The sequence below is a fragment of the Kryptolebias marmoratus genome, linkage group LG6 (genome assembly GCF_001649575.2).
Source record: "Kryptolebias marmoratus isolate JLee-2015 linkage group LG6, ASM164957v2, whole genome shotgun sequence".
Taxonomy (NCBI): Eukaryota; Metazoa; Chordata; class Actinopteri; order Cyprinodontiformes; family Rivulidae; genus Kryptolebias; species Kryptolebias marmoratus.
Window position 1 is genome coordinate 28,576,855 of NC_051435.1, and position 17,752 is coordinate 28,594,606.

The 17,752-nt window shown below is 40.0% G+C and overlaps 2 protein-coding genes across 8 annotated transcripts in view; one reads left to right on the top strand and one right to left on the bottom strand.

Annotated features, from left to right (window-relative positions):
- enox1 (ecto-NOX disulfide-thiol exchanger 1) overlaps positions 1–17,752 on the bottom strand; it is a 142,579-nt gene that overhangs the window by 109,981 nt on the left and 14,846 nt on the right. For 2 of the 7 annotated variants that reach the window (XM_037976116.1, XM_037976117.1), the window contains exons 1-2: positions 15,278–15,336; positions 14,597–15,179 (exon numbers count right to left, since the gene is read on the bottom strand). The exons of 2 other annotated variants lie outside the window; for them this stretch is intronic. The gene's annotated coding sequence lies outside the window, so the exon portion shown is untranslated. Of the gene's footprint in view, positions 1–14,596; positions 15,180–15,277; positions 15,337–17,752 lie in introns of those variants that run through there. 3 more of the 7 variants (XM_037976114.1, XM_037976115.1, XM_025010577.2) reach the window with 3 other exon arrangements.
- LOC108247798 (tigger transposable element-derived protein 1-like) lies at positions 11,641–12,968 on the top strand. Its single transcript, XM_017436162.2, is given in 2 exon segments — positions 11,641–11,791; positions 11,794–12,968. Coding segments are annotated over 2 exon segments (1,326 nt in total).

The following is a 17,752-nucleotide window of genomic DNA, read 5'->3' on the forward strand; positions in this document are numbered from 1 at the left end:
ATAAACAACAGAGGAAAGCAGTTGTGGTGGATGTAGCAATACCGAGTGATTGCAACATCAGGAAAAAGGAGCACGAGAAACTGGAGAAATACCAGGGCCTCAGAGAGGAACTGGAAAAGGCCTGGAAGGTAAAGACCACAGTGGTGCCTGTGGTAATCGGGGCCCTCGGGGCAGTCACCCCCAAACTGGAGCAGTGGCTAAAACAGATCCCAGGAACAACATCAGACATCTCAGTCCAGAAATGTGCAGTTCTAGGCACAGCAAAGATACTGCGCAGAACCCTCAAGCTCCCAGGCCTCTGGTAGAGGACCCGAGCTCAGAGGATGAAACAAAGACCACCCGCGGAGGGTGAGAAGGGAATTTTTTTTTTATATATATATGTATGTATGTATGTATGTATAAAATTTTCAAGACTCTGACAAAGTCATGGAAACAACCTTGCACAAATGTAGTACCCATGATAGCATTGTCTTAGCATATATCTGCACCCTGATGCAATCAGAGTCATACCAGAGTGAGGCCCTACCATTGTGTTGATGTAAGTGACAGTATCATCATGGGATGGTGCTTCTGACATATGAAGTGTAATGCAGATGCAGGAGAGCATTTCAGGTACACAGGAAAATCCCATTTGGTGAGAGCTTAGAGCTTAGCAGCGTTGTGATTGCTTTCACACTGAAAGTTTTCTAAACTTGCCACAATCCAGACATATTCTAAGTCATGTAGGTCATGGAGTATGTGGCGAGGTTATTGCCTAGTATGAAGGGTTCCTACTGAACACGTATGAAATAAAAACTCTAGCTATAAAAACAACATACCTACACTGAAGTGACAGAGGACCAAATGTACTTTTTGTAATGTAGAAAAAAATCCTCTTGTTATTTTCTCTCTGTTTGGTCAGATGAAAAAAAGTAAAAAGTGCAGCTAAACACTGAAACAAGGAGCTTAAGTGTTAAATCTGAAAAATAAATCTTTGTTTTAAATTATTGTGTTATTATCCTCTGTTAGGTTTATGAATGCAAATTACTAATCACGCAAATCAGCTAAACTTAGTAAGAGGTGTGTTAATACAAACACACACATACACATCATATGAGCTGCAGTAATAGGATTCTGTTGCTTAGCAACCCTAAAACTCTGAGATTTGTAAGATGAGCGTGAGTTAAAAACACCCTGCTGTCTTTCTCTCTCTCTTCTTCCTTGTTCTCTTGTCTGCTGAGCTGGAAATATCACATAAACCCAGTATGGAGGTTCCTCTGAATAAAGTTGTGAAAAATTAACACCCACATTCAAATGATACAAAAGCTGCAGCTTTGCACATTTCAGGACTGAACAGATTTTAGAGTTTTTCTACTGTGCAATAAAAAGAGTGCATTCTGCCCCTGGAATCACCTGCATTAGATGTGGCATGTCAGGATGCGACTTAGCCATGCTCTACATACTACAGACAGGATGCTCTGACAGGATGGAGGCCAGAAACACAAGAGAAGAAAAGATGAGGTCCATTCAACCTCTATGCTCTCTCCCCCTCCCTTCCAGCTACTTTCCTCTTCAGTTTAAAAGGTTGAGAGATGATTTCTGACATCTGACCAGTTTAGTCCAGACTTCCTGTGCTGCACACAAGGACAGTTCTGATGTAAACATGCAGATTTGAAATGCTAACACAAAGCAAACGGGGGGATGCAAAACAAGTTTTATGGAATGGCATGGATTTTAAAGGTCGCTGTGTCCAACCTATCCTCCAGTGTAAAGGTTTCATTGATTCTCTAAACTGTTTCAGCAGGTGTAGAGAGAAAGAAATGTTTCACTGTGGAAAAGCCTTAACCAGTAAACCAAAACCTGAGGAGTTTCTGAACCCTCCTAAATGAAGAGAGAAAGAGAAACCCTTGTAACTTCGATCAATTTGACCCAAAGGCCACAGTAGGGTTAAGTGAAATTGTTATTAGAGTTTTATTGTTCTTTTTTTAACTTTGACTCATGTTTTTATGATACTTTCACTATTTTGTTGTTGCCATTCTTGTTTTGCAGCCAGAAGTTCTGTACAGAGATTGGGTCATGTTTCACATATCCTGATGTAGTTTCTTTAATTTAACTGTGAATTATCCTTAACAAGCAAAAAAAAAAAAAGTGAAAATACTGTCACATTTCCATTTATCTACTTTCATCTGCTTACCTGTGGTTGGGTTGCAGAGGAAATATGTCCAGGAGGTAAACCCAGATATCTCTTTCCCACAGTACCACTCTCCAGCAACTCCTGCGACATCCCAAGGTGTTCCCAGGCCAGAAAGAATACATAATTCCTCCAATAAGTTCTGGGTCTGTCCTAGCCTCCAGAGGGGAGGTGCCCAGGAGGAATCCGAATCAGATGCATAAAACATGTCAGATGACTTTTTCCAATGTGGGGGAGTAGCAGCTCTACATTGAGCTCCATCAACCATACACTGTCTCTAAGGCTGAGCCTGATCATTGTACAGAGGAATTTCATTTCAGTAATCTGAATCCAGGATCTCATTTTTTCAGTCATAATTCATACCTCCTGACCATAGGTAAGGATGGAAACCTACATGGACCAGTAAATCAAGAGATTCTGTTTTGGCTCAGTTTCTTTTTCACCACAACAGACCAGAGCAACACCTTCATTTCAGCAGATGAGGCACTGATCCATGGATCCACCTCCCACTCTGTCCTACCATCACTCATAAACACGACTTGAACTCCTCTGCTTGAAGCATAGACTCATCCCCAATCCAGAAGGACCATTCCACATTTCTCCAGTTGAGGACCATAGCTTGAAACTTAGATTAGTTGACTCTCATCCGGGCCACACTTGGCTGTGAACCACCCCAGTGCACACTGAAAATCATGGCTTGAAGATGCCAACAGAATACATCAACAGCAAAAAGGAGAAATGAAACCTTCCTTTGTGACTGTGCCTTAAGAACGTGTTTATGAATCCCAGAAACAGGATCAGAGACAAGGGGAAACCCTGGCATATTGTTACATCAGCAGCTGTTTATGTTTGTCATAAAGACCAAACCACACATGGTTGGATGGATTTCTGTTTGTACAATTAGAGTTCTGACATTTGTTAATAAAATTCTGTTAAATCCTTCACCACCCCTCACATTTCTGGACCATAAACTCATAATCAACAACCTACCACACCTCTAATTTTCCACTTCGAGTCACTATAAGCTGCAGGCAACACATATCTGTAATAAGAGTTTGTTTTCCTGTAACATCCGTTTATCTGATGTGAAAGCACAGCTGGTGTCAAAGATATATTTAGGTTTTGTCAGACAATGTTCTAACTCTGAAACAATGATTTTGTAAGAGACACAGTTGACATTCCCTCTTAATGCCTGTTCTCACCTATTTAACATTACTTTTAAAATAACAGACAGAAATTAGTGTATAATGAAAAAAGCATAAAAGCTTCCATTGAGTTCTGTTCTCATTACTTTGGAGCAGGTTCTTAACAGCTGACCCTACTTGTTAGCAAATTCAAACAACTTGGAGATATTTGGAAATATTTTAATTTTTGACAACCATTTTTAACACAATTTCAGTTTGAAAAATAAAGTAAGTTTAAACGTCTTTGTTTCAAACCTGAACTAAACTGAACCTTTTGACCATCAAGAACAACACCATGTCAGACACAAATCTTAATACTTCTCCTTATGCTGAGAACATCACCTATCCAATGAAGCATAGTAATGGCAGCATTATGATGTGGGATGTTTTTCATCAGTAGAAACTGGGAAACTGGTCAGGGTTAAAAGAAACTGAATTAAGCAAAATATTGAGAAATTTCTATATGAAATTTGTTCTGATCTTCCAGAGATTCGGGGTGGGGACAGAGATCTACCATTCAGCAGGACAATGACCCTAAACACTCTGCTGAAGCAACATTCCAGTGGATTTAGGAGAAACACTTAAATACCCTGGACTGATCCAGTCAAAGTCCAGACCTCAATCCAACTGTGACTCTCCGGTTTGATTTAAAGACTGTTGAACACAAGCAGCACCCATTCAACATGAAGCAGCTGCAGCAGTTTGGTCATGAAGAATAGACAAAAACTCGATGGGCCAAGATCATGGAAGTGAACCTGAAGAGTTTTGCTGCTGGAACTGGAATTGTACTAAATTTGTTGAAGGGGTCTTTTTTCTTGTTCACTAGCAAGGACCACGCCAAGATATGAAAGTTTAAAGTTTTAATGATGAAGGGATGAAGGGATGAGGGGATGAGGGATGGAGGGAGGAGAGGATGTAGAGATTAAGGGAAGTAGGGATGCAGGGATGAAGGGGTGAAGGGATGTGGAGATGAAGGGAGGAAAGGATGAGGAGATGAAAGGAAGAATGCATGAATGGTCATCTGAGGAGAGTGCTGAAGGGCTTGAGATGTGAAGACTCTTGCATGGGGTTTGGTCTTCAGGAAACAAATCTCTCATTTTTTCCAGAGTCAGCGTTGGACCCCCAACGAAGTGAGAAAATGAAATGTAGATATAGTTGAGAGGGTGAGGGGGTGGGGTTGACGAAGAGGAGAGATATAGTGGAGAAACGTTGCTATCACTGTAACAAAGCATTTTTGTCAGGCTGCAGGCTGCATGTTCCTTCTATTGTTCCCACTGTTGGATGGTGTTATTATCCATCTTCTTTGTCCACAGCAATCTATTCTGTAATGAAGGCTCATTCCTCACTGCCGGTGGCTGTCTGACTGATGCCTCGGCAGGGTGTGTGATGTGCACTTGTGAGAACCCTTGTTTTATGCAATCAGTTCGATCTGTGCTAAACTTGTGTTGCTAAAGTTGTTTTGACAGAACATAACTGGTGCAGTAACAGCAGGGGTCAACCAATTATCTGCATGGATGAAAATCAAATCCAATTTTCATCAGTTTCTCCAATTATGTGAATAGTGACTTTGTCTGATCTGATTTTTGATTTAATAAACTAATTGAAAATGTGTTTTTTGGCTCTGTCTGCTTTGTAGCCTGTCTCAGTTTGTCCCACCCACAGCATCTGAATGTGTCATCTGTGTTTGTGAGATGTGGAAAAGAGATTACTACCAAGCTGTTTGCAGCTAAAGTTTATAATAACGTAACCATATGTTATGTTATTATAAATGTTATGTTAGCAGCCTATTTATGTGAGAAACATCATTTTATGTTTTCAGGTCCCAACCTCTTGGCACATCCAATGACACTGTGACCTCTTCACTTAGGAAATACATCCATAATCAGCCTTAAAACTATTAACAGTTGCAGAGCATGCCTGGTAATCCTGATATTTTGAATGCTATCTACAAGAAGGAAACAATCCTTCAGACAAACTACTAGCTGAATCCATGAAACTAAATATACACTATACCATAATATAATATTTTAGTGAATGAGTTCAAACTTCCTGTTATAGGAGCAGTATTTCCAAAATGTACACAGTGATTACCTTCTAAACATAAGTACAGGCAGTGAGAAAATATATCAACTTGAAAGTTTTATACACAGATCCAACAAAAATTGAAACAAAGCATTGATAACCTGAAGATTACAGTTTGTCTCCTGTGTTGACCTGTGCTTTTCGAGCTTTATTTTATTTCATATAACTCTGAAAAGCTATTAAGCATTTATAAATCACTGAAAAATACAACCCGAAGCAGCAGATTTCACTTTCTTTTTAGATACATTTTCCAGCTTCAAATACATTGTTGCCTCCTTGAATCTCTGCAGCTGGCTTGTATGTACTTATTAAGTTTGTTGATGGAAGCTGCTTTTACTTCATCCACACGGATGAACACAGACTAACAGCTGCAGTCATGCAGAAGCACCATGAGAACATGATAACATGGAAGCAGCAATATTTCACACCAAATGATGAATAAAATGAAGCAAACACTGCAAGGTGAAAAAATGTAGGAAATGTTTACCACTGCTCCTCAAACACAACAAATTCTTACCAAAGAGTGGAGTTCCAACACAAACAAGATTTCGAAGCAAGTATCAGAAAAACACAATCTAACACCTTCACCAGACCAAATACTCTCAACCACACTGAAATAAAAGTATTACTTTTTCAGGCTGAGGCTGTGACTCTCGTCTTCCCATTTAAAAGCACCATGTGCAAGTGACCAGATGATGTATTTTATTTGAAACATCTCTCTTAGCAAAGAGGAAAAGGAAAGACAAACACCCCATTACCATTTGGCCCCTTCAGGCATCTTGAGCATCTATCCAGGAGCTGAGAATTGCTGCAGCCAAGATAAATTAGATATGGATTGAAACCAAGAGGTATTCTAGGCTACATTCTGGCCAAAAGCAGTCGAATCCCAGAGGACTTGTACTGCATCTGTCCCTTTCACATATGGCATTTTTATCCCCCATCTGAACTGGATCCAGTGTGATATCCAGCTCCAAAACTAAATTAATATTCGAGATAAGGCAAAAGACTTGCATTCAGTCATTATTCAGTCATAAAAATTAGGATATGTTGTATTTTATCTGTTTTGAATTTTGTTTGTATGTTTTTATCATTTGGAAACTTACTGATCTGACCAAAAAAATAATCTGAAAATCAACTAATAAAAATTAGTCATTAGTTTTTTTGTTGTTGTTGTTTTGGACCAACAGAATAAAAAACAAACAAAAGAACAAATGAAACAAAAAGCATGGTACCTCTAGAAAAGATTGAAAAAGAAATTAATGACAAGGACATGTTAAACTAAGGTGTGTCCTGTAATCAGCATTACAGGTGTGTTCAATCTTGTAATCAGTCAGTCTGAAAAGTATTCACTGTTCTGTTTGATATCATTGTGTACATGGAGCACCTAAAAGCTTAGGAGAAAGTTGTCTCAGGATATTAAAAAGAAAATGATTGAGCAGCATTTTAAAAGATAAAGACTAGGGGTGGAAAAAAAATGTGGATTCTATAGAGAATCGCAATTCCTAGTTCTGAGAATTCTGAAACGATTCAAAATGCTCAAAAAATCAATTTTAAAATGAGTTTAGGTTGAATGTCTTTGCTGCTCCTACCTGTGAGTATACTGCATATCGATTTACGCGTCCACTTGGCCACCGTAGAAGGCCATCTCGCCCACTGTATAGCAAAAAAAGTTAGCACCTACAGGGTTTCCCCTAGAAAAGAAGCCAGAAACCAGGTGGTAGGTGGCCATTCGCCGGCCGATCACCGGCTGACCGCGATTTAGTAAAAAAAAAGAATAAAGTTGACAGAAAGTTGAAAGTATGGCTTTTTATTATGTGATATTGTAAGATATTTGTGCCAAATATTTACACAACTACAGTTTGACAAAAAGGCACTTTTGAAATACTTTTTTAAACAACAATAGAATTAAAATAAACACAAATTGTTTGCACCTAATTTGAATCCTAATCTAAGTCACATTTACAAATAAATTAAATTAACATAAATGAAAAAGTGCAAACAAAGCACCAACACATGTTTCACGTCAAGGCCAATGAATAACAACAGAGAACTCTGACAAACATGCTATACTGTACTGTGCTTTTTGTGGCATGTTGGATGACTACTTGAAACAAAACATATCTAATGCTGAATTTAATAGCATCATTTTACTGTTAAACAAGGATAATATTCTCACTAAGTACAAAACGCTTACCATAATTGGTCTTGTAAAGCCACCCGCTGAATTTCGGCTCAACTAATCATTTTTGCCTAAATTCGGTGTCAGGGCTCATTAGAGTCACGCAGGGCTCCGCGAACAGCATGCGGACCTGAGCTCGTGGTGGAGGTGTTTATACTTGGTGCTTATGTTGGTGCAGTATTCTCCGAAAAGACAGGGGGCAGTACGCTACGTTACCAGTGGAAATACGGTAAAAAGAGAGCAGATGTTGTCACATCAAATATGGCTGCACACATTCAGGAGGAAGAGCTGTTGTGTTTCTGGCTGTGATACAGAGAGGATGTTTAAACTTAAAGCATTCAGTCTGACTTTCATTGATTTATTTGCTTTAGTTGTGATTCGCCCATCATAGGACTAATATTTATTCCCTCTGTGGTCTATAAATACTTCTTTTTATTGGCTGCAGCAGTAATCTCCTTCTGTGAGTTTTGAGCCGTTTGACTATCTTTGTGATCTCTCATAGAGGGATCATATAACTGCTTACACAGGCAAACCAGCTCTGCTAGAGCAACGAAATCATCCATTTTGAATGGAGCGCGGTACGCCTCAAGTTACAAAAGGTGCACGATGCGACACCGCGTGGGACCTTCTCGCAGGGGCAGGGACAGAGCGATTGCGTCACTGTTGGCGAACGTACCCTTGCACGGTGAGGTAGGTAAAGGTAGTGGTTTTGGGGGTGCGGGTGGAAAAAAACATGTATAAAAAATTATGTATTTATAATAAACAAACAGAGCTTAGCATCAAAGCCTGGCGGGCTGCCAGGCTTATAATACACTGGGGGAAACCCTGACCTAGATCCCTCTGTCTGAATAAAATGCGCTAGCATCAAGCATGAGGAGAACAAGCCAACTAGCCCTGCCATCACTAAAAGCTAGTGTTTGGGCACACTTTGGATTCCACAATGCCTCAAGGAGGAGAGAGCTTTTCCTCTTGTCAATCACATAATTTAAACAGAATCTATAGACAGTTTGAATAGGAAAATTGGTTTCTGAATCAAAAATCATTTCTGGATCAAATCCTAAAACTAAAAATCAGAACTGAACAGATTGAAGAGATGGATTATACAAATAGAAACCAAAGAGCCCAGAACAACTTCCAAAAAGATTAGACATGAACTTCAAGATTAAGGTTCATCAGTGTCAGATCACACCATTGGTCTGTTTGAGCCAAAGTGGACTAAATAAAAGATGACTGAGAAGGACACCAATTTATCAAAAAGCAAGAGTGGTATTTGTCAAAATACAGTACATATTGAGAAGCCACAACACTTCTGGTAGAATGTCATGGGTCCTTCAAAAAGATCATGACCCAAAACACACAACGACAAACTCCCAAGAATGGCCAAGAACCAAACAATCGACTATTCTGAAGTGGCATTCTGAGTCCTGATCTAAATCCTGTTGAACATCTGTGGAAGGAGCTGAAACATGCAGTCTGGAGAAGAAACCCTTCAAAGCTGAGACAGCTGGAGCAGTTTGATCATGAGGAGTGGGCCAAAATACCTGTTGACAAGTAAAGACGTCTCAGAGAAACCACTTGATTTGGCAGCAATTGCCTCAAAAGGTTGTGCAACAAAATATTTAGTTAAGGTTAGCATCCTTTTTGCCAAGGCCAGTTTCAGTAATTTGCCTTTTGAAATAATTCTGCTGAACCAAACCAAACCTAATTAATCAGTTCTTATTCAGTCTGAAGGAAATAAAATTTTGGAATAAAGAAAAAACAAACAAACAACAAAAACACAAACAAACAGAGACGAATTAATAATTAAACAACAGGTTTGTTGCAGGCTCATATCAGCTGTTGACAGTAGCAGACTGACAGGAAGTAAATCCCATTTCCTGCCGCACTCCTCTGCAGCGTTCAGCACAAATCAGATTTACTTGATGTGTAGCCAGAAAAGGACCACACACACAAAAACACACAATACACACACACACACACACGCACACACACGTGTTTTTATGTGAATTAAACAGCACTTCAGTCACAGCAGCTCTTCTCCCTCCGGCTGCTTCCTCCATCTCACTGATGGTCGAGCCGCCTTTGATGTGCATCCTCTCAGTGAACTGTGTGTGGGTGTGTGGGTGTTTGTATAGGTGTGTTCATGGTTTCTGTGAGAACCTAAAATTATGTGGTCTGTTAACCTAACAGCAGAGAATGGATCATACTCATGTGACACGACTGTTAAACATAGACCATTTTTCTGACTGAGAAGTCCTCAGCTAATTTAAATAATCATTTGCAGATGATTGCTGCAGTGATGAACCGAGTCTGCAACTAAAATCTTAAAAAAGAAATGGTCATAACAAAACTCTAAAGTCAGTTATTAAAATTCTGTGACAAAAATCCAAATCATCTGACAAACAAAAATAATCTGATTGTTTGTTTGAATGCAAACATCACTTCAGTTTCACTGAAGCTGTTATCACTATTCTTTAATCATTTTCATGCAAAAATAAACTATTTTGTTTACCAAATCTAAAAGGGAATAAACACATAGTGTTGAACATGACTAAAAAAGAAAACTAAAATTTAAACAGAAAAGGCAATGCACATCTGAGAAGATGAAACATTTGACTTAAAACAGTTCATATGTGATCAAAATAGTTTGGGATTTTTTATTTGATTACTCAATAATAAATTTAATTTATTTGATAATAAAATTATCTGTATATTTTATATATTAAGTGTGTCAAAGTTAGTTGTAAAATGTGGGCAGGAACACAGATTCAGGAATCAAACTAAAGGCTGACAGATGACATGATAAGGTAACATGACAAAAACAAACACAACTAAGCAGAAAATGGCTGCCCACTATTTACAATCCAACTATTAAAGCGGCATGCTGGGCAGAAGATTTTAAGTGGCGTGTCAGAATGGGCATTAAGGAGGGAAAATTCTCTATCATTCTCCAGCCGACTGATATGGAACGAGCCCAATCTAATGCTGGATAGAATCAAAACCAAAACAAACTAAGAGAGCAAAATAATCACAAAAACTAAAAAGAATCCAGTCCACGAATAACCTGAACACCTCTGAGGTTTGAAAAAAAAAAACTTTGAGAACAGGAAGCAATTTTTACAGAGCAAATAGTTCAGTGATTAACTTGATATAATAATAATGTATAAACGTATGTTAAACCTAACATTAGTCACAGAAGTACATATTCATACATGTGTGAAGGGCAGCTGTGTGACTCTAATAGCTCCAGCAGCTTCCTGGACTGACAGTAATGACAGTGTCTCCATTAACATGAGGAGAAGAACGGAGGAGGTGGTTTACTAAGGTTAATGTAGACCAGATCCTGTGATCTGTCAGATAATCATTATATAAAACATCTATGTCTTTCTGACATTGATGAGTCTAAATTTTTACTCTCTTTTTAAGAGTCTCCATGTGGGAGACGTATAGTATGTGGCCAGTAAATCACTCAATTGTCCCATTCATCCACTATAGTACAGGTGGTCCCCTACTTACGAACGTCCGAGTTATGAACTTCGGTACATATGAACAAAATTGTCCGCAAGTCCAAAGGGTGTTCTTAAGGATAGTTCTCATACCGGCTGAGTGGCGGGAGCGAGCACATAGTTCGTACGCAGCAGTAGCGCGCGTTGTAAACAATACCTAGTACCCACGCGGTCTCATACAAGTGTGTGTTGTGCACTGGCCAGAATAACTTTGTGATTCTGTGATTGTTTTGCGACGTTGTTGCCCTTATAAAGCATTCTAACATGTTGGGTGTTAAGCACAAAAGCATTGGTGATGCAGCTGGTAGTGCTAAGAAACGCCAGGCCATCACGATGAAAACAAAAGTGGACATTATAAAAAGAGTGGATCGTGGCGAGAAGATGGCCGACGTTGCTTGGTCATACCAGATGAATCGTTCTACCATCGGTACAATCCTGAAGAATAAGGATAAGATCATGGAACGTGAAAAGTTCAGTGCCTATGCAATCCACCATTATTATTAAGAAACGTGGAAAAGGATGGAGGATTGCCATCACCAGTGCAAGCTGCTGAGCCTAATGCTTATTCAGGAGAAGGCTCTAAGTCTCTTTGAAGACCTGAAGAAGAAATATGGTGAAGAAGCAGTGGATGTGACCTTCACTGCAAGCTATGGAGGGTTTAACCGCTTCAGTGCAATAGCCTCCATAATGTAAAGGTGGCTGGAGAGGCGGCAAGCGCAGATACCGTAGCAGCCCAGGAGTTCCCTACCACACTTAGGGAAATCATCGAAGAAGGCGAGTTTTTACCTCAGCAAATTTTTAATGTTGATGAAACAGGTCTTTATTGAAAGAAGATGCCACAACAAACCTACATCAGTAAAGAGAAGAAGTCTATGCTTGGTTTCAAAGCTGCAAAGGACAGACCGACGCTACTGCTTGGTGCTAATACTGAGGGAGATATGAAGCTCAAGGCATTGTTGGTGTACCATTCTGAAAACCCAAGAGCTCTGAAAAACATAGCTAAGGCATCACTTCCTGTTGTGTGGAATACCAATCCTAAAGCCTGGGTCACTCTTGCTCTTTATCAAGACTGGTTTTATCACCATTTCATTCCTGAAGTGGAGAGATACTGCCAGGATAAGAACATTCCCTTCCACATTCTCCTCCTGTTAGACAACGCACCGGGCCACCCTCCTTTCCTAGATGATTTTCATCCAAATGTGAAGGTCGTTTTCATGCCACCCAACACTACCTCCCTACTCCAGCCAATGGATCAGGGGGTCATTGGTACCTTCAAAAAATATTATCTCCATCACACGTTTCATCAGGCACTGAAGGCAACTGAGGGTGAGTCTGGGATGTCATTGTGTAACTTCTGGAAGAGCTTCACTATCTATGATGCCATAAAGAACATTGATGCTTCATGGCGTGAGCTTACCAATTCCACCATGAATGGGGTTTGGAAGAAACTGTGCGCCATGTTTGTCCATGACTTTGCTGGTTTTGGTAAGATACAGGCAGACAAACACAATGTTGTCAAGAATTTAGTGAGAATCAGCGAGAAGCTTGACCTTGCTCTGCAGGAAGATGACTTCCATGAATATTTGGAAGTGCACCACCAGGAGCTAACAAATGAAGACCTCATGGAACTCATGGAACTGGAAAACCAGAAGAAGGAGGAAGAAAAAGAAGAAAAGGAAGTGGAACCAGTACCAAAGCATTTCCAGTCCAAGATGATGGCACAGGCATTTCAGATGATTGAAGAATCTCTGTCGCTCTTTGAATCACAGGACCCGAATGTGGAAAGGTACACCAAGGTTGCAGCAGGTGTCCTCAATGCACTTCTGTTATGTTGTGCTAATACATGAAAAGGACAGAAGGGGGAGCTCTGACTATGTATGTAAAAAGATGCTGTATGAAAAAAGAGAACGAAGACGAGTAAAGAGAGAGCTGAAGCTAACCTACGTCTGATGCTATTTATTTTCCACGATTTCAAACTAGCAACATCACAACAACTTCATTGCTACCGGGTCATATATGATGAGAAAAAGAAGGCCACCACACAGACATTCTTGGACCAGTTCTTTAAGAAGGTACAAAATCTTGTTGAGTCTCGTCATGACTCTGAACCTATGCCATCAGCGTCAGGTGTTACAGCATCCACGCCAAAATCTTCTCTCCCTCTCTTTGATGTTGACATCTTAAAATCACCTATTACTGATGACCCATCCTCTTCTGTTGTTGATGCACCATCGTCTCGCGTTTCTGATGCTCCACCATCGCCCACCTCCTTCACTTCCAGTCAGTAACTTGGAGTGGTGGGCCGTCAGGGCCAGCAAGGCCTTCTCTGCTGGCCTAACATAACCAAGAATTATGATCATAATTATGATGAAGATTAATTTAATTTACCTAGATATCTAAAAGTATTCATATTCTCTTCATATCATATTATGCTCCTTCCAGTGCTTTTGTTTTTAGGTTAGAGTTTTTATCCAATCAGAATTCAGCTATCTTATGTTGCCAGGCTGTTTGAAATCTGTCCGGGCCTTCAGAATCAACAGTGCTGGCGTCTGTGCACTGTAAGTGAACAGGCAAATATAGTTGATTGATAGTTGCAATAGCCAATCAGATCACGAGTTGTGTCAGTAAGACCCTCTAGCTGCCCTCACGTTGAACATGACATTTACGCGTCCTGTGATTGGATACTTACTAGTTTGAGCCACGGCAGTGCTATGCAGATCAACAGAGTCACACCCGGGACTGTTAACGGTTAAAAACCTTTTTAACCCACAATGACCGAAGGAGAGCAACACGTTGATTTGGTTGCTGATATACTGGCAAGGCTGTTTTCAAGACGAAGTTTTCAAGAGAAGTTAGATCTCGTTAGAGGAGAATGGTCGACCCCGAGCTAGCTAACCTGTCTCAGAATGGATTTTGTATTGAAAAAAGTGTTTTTGGGGACACAGCACTTTTGGTGAGTGCAAACATTTTATTTATTTCATTCTATTTTATTTAGCTTTGACATTAGCATACCAGATATGTTTTAATTGCTGATGCAGGTTTGTTGATTTTTAACCCATTGAAAACCAAAGGCCCCAGTAGCGGGGCCAGCAGCACTTCCGTGATTCAGATCAATCAAAACAAATGCTATACATTAATAAATATATGCATATTGGATATCAACGTAACAGGCAAAAGCTCCTCTAAATGATAGAAACATTATTTTCCACCTCAACAACACCCAGCTTTAGCACTAAGCAGCTAAACGCAAAACATGAAAAAGACGCTAAACAAGCTAATCTGGTAAAACACACAGCAATGTCAGCGAATCATGATCCAACCCACACAAACTGAATATCAGAGTAAACACGAAGCTCTGCTCTTTCCAACAATATAAGCTTCGTCACGCTACATGCAAAATTCACTGAACCAGCAGCCATAGAAAATTAATAACAAGACTCAATTCACGAAGCCAAAAACAAAATTTCAGTCCTACCTTTGCTGTGAAATGGTTATAATCCGTGTTAGAAAAAATATTTCCACTCAGGTTCTGTAATCCATGGTCCCTGCATCACGTTTACATTCATTTTTGTCAGGATTTCAGATTATACCCAAGCGAGCAGTTCGGCAACAGACAGACCCAGAAACCAGCAGGTAACGGGAAGTGAATTTATTTACAGTGCAATGGGATATTTACAGAGGGGAACCGGAGCCAGGACCTGAGGAGCGGAGAATGAGGTGAGTATGGGATCGGTGAGGAGAGGAACAGCAGGTATGGCACAGGTAATGTTCCTTGTGGTAGTTCTTACTGAACAGGTATGAGTCCAGAACACAGAAGAGATGACGAGATCGACCCTTGTCCAGCGGTGGTCCGGTGTAGGTTCCAGAGAGCGGGGTCCAGGGGAGGTGAGTATTTCCCGAGTGCAGGTAAGGTGACGATTCAGAAAGCGACTGACCAGTCTTGGAATCCAGGAGGCAGTAGTGACAGGGACAGGCAGGTTCAATTGAGCAGGTGAGTACTTAATTAGGCGGCAGGCAGTAGAAGGCAGACCAGACTGGTTCCAGATGGGCAGGTAATCCTGAACACAGATTTGAAGATACAAAAACAGGGACTCAGATTACAACAGGGAGTACACAAAAAAACACAGCTAAGTTTCTCACAGGCTCTGCACTTTACCACATGGTAAACAATGCTCCAGCGCTGGTCTGGTTCACACTGCAGCCTTAAATACTCCTCCAACTCTAATCAGCCTGATCCGTCACAGGTGTGAGAGGAGTGGTGATGAGGCGTCAGTCACCTGCTCAGGAGACGCCCACCAGGAAGCACTCACACACAAAAAACCACCAATCACCACAATTTTGACTCTTTTTAGTCGCTTCTGTCTTCTGTATTCCGTGTACAAAACTCCGCCGCAACACTCGCTCGTTTCACCGGGCATGCAGTTCTCTTGCTGTGATTGGTGAATGATGTTAGCTTCTGTATTTACATAAATATTTCTGGATTCTATTGGCTCTGGTGGTTTGATTGACATGTCAATCATCCAAATCGGCCAACAGGCTGCTGAGAAATTATGGTGCGTAAATTTAAAATGCCGAATAGGCTGCTCTATGATTTTTTAGTTGTTTTTTTTTTCAAAGAACCCCAAAAACCCTTATTAGTTGGAATTACTTATCAATGATGGGATATGGGTGATTGAAAAAGAACCTACAGAAAAAAACCTGAGAAATTTCAAATTGAACACATTGTGCCAAATTGTGCCAAAATGTGCCAAAATGGCTGATTTGGAAGGTCCGCCTGGACTTTTATTAAATAATGCCTCTCTAAAAACCTTTATGATTCACTCATTTGCATGAAACCTGGTAGAACAAAAGGTCAGATTCTGTACTTTTGTTTACAACAAATTTTTGGATTTCAACTGTATGCTTTCAAAGGGATATTTACATCAGAAAATGATTTTATTCTTTATTTCTGCTGTATTTTATATTCATTTACTCCTCATCAGTAACAAAAGAGTTGGTTTTTAGACCTCTAGAGTATTCTCTAGAATCTTGCCTTTATTCTGATACCATAAGTGTTCAAATAAACTCTACAGTTTTAGAGATAGTCAATTCATTTTGGGCACGTTATTTTCAAGCATACTTCTCAAAAATAGGCTTGGGGCCGAAGGGGTTAAAATGCACCGGATAATAGCCCATTTTGTACACAACTGAGGTGATGCAATGCCAAGTAGTGCTTAAGTGTGTTTCTAACTACTCTCCAGTCCTGGTGTTATAAATGCTAGCATAATGAAAGGTATTTATTGACTAAGTTGGACATCACTGAAGGCTTAAGTGTGAAATGCACCGCCCACCACTGGTAACTTGTTTCACCTCACCACAGAAAGCCAGTCCCTATACGCCAGTTGTGTCACCTTATCAAGGTAAGATTAAAGATCATACAGTATTTTTATTATTATACTAAATGGTATTTCATTCACTGTATTTGAAGGTTATTCAAACCACATTAAAACCCACCGAAAACTACTGTATGTATTGTTTATATTGGTTGTAGAGTTGTACAGTTGGTTGTACAGTACATACGTAGTAATCAAAATATACTCTGTTAGCTCTGTGGATTTGGACTTACTAACAAATCGACTTGCGAGCGGCCTACTGGAACGAAACCTGTTCGTATCTTGGGGACTAGCTGTCGTTCACTTTTGCTTGAAATTATCGCCCTATTAAAAAAAAAAAAAAAGAACCACATGCATTATGCATTTATTTATTATTTTCTTTCTGTCCAGACATTGCCCTACTGCTTACAGTGATTTATTCTCTGAGTCAGATTTCTGTGACAGTGAATGAAAACCAGCTGTGAAGATAGATGGAGGGGAGGGAAATTGGTTCAGAGCCAGAAGTCTGACTGAATGCTGCATCTCCGGATCAATACACAGCTGGTGACTCTTCTCTCATTTATCCTTGAGAAAAATCTAAAGCCCCATATACACTTTTCTGAATATCTTTAAACAGATATATATTTATGTCTATTAATTAGGGATGTCCAAAGTCAATCTCATGTATCAGATCAAGAGATTTTTCACTTATTGGTATCGGAGTAGCTGACACACTCGTTGTTGACTTAATCTCTATGGTAAAATAGTGTTCAATGTTAGAATTAGAATTAGACAGATCCACTTCACCATGGAAGCTCTCTTACACAAAATTGGTCAGATCCACCAGAAGCTGTCCACTCTTCTTCTTCTGCCCCTAATATAAAAAGTTTCTATTTTTGTTGAGAAGGCCCAACTTTCACAGCATCAGAAGAGCAAGGAACGCCAACAAGGTAAGTTCTCTAAACTACAACAGAGAGCCGTTTTCTCATCGCAAACCACCGGGCGCGATCAAGTGGTTGTCAATAACTCCAACATTCAGGACCAGTGGGTTAGAAATTTGTCAGACAGGACCCTGACACAGCCAGAGAAGGACGTGCTGGCAAAAGGACTTAATTTTGCCATCTCTCCACAAGAAATACCTGTTGTGGAACTCATCACTGCCACTGAGTCTGCCATTAGGAACAACAACTTAAGTGAAACGGAGGCAGAAGAACTCAGACTGAAAATAACAGCAACCCTTTCCAGTGCCAAGCCACCTCCTTCAAACCTCTCACCACAGG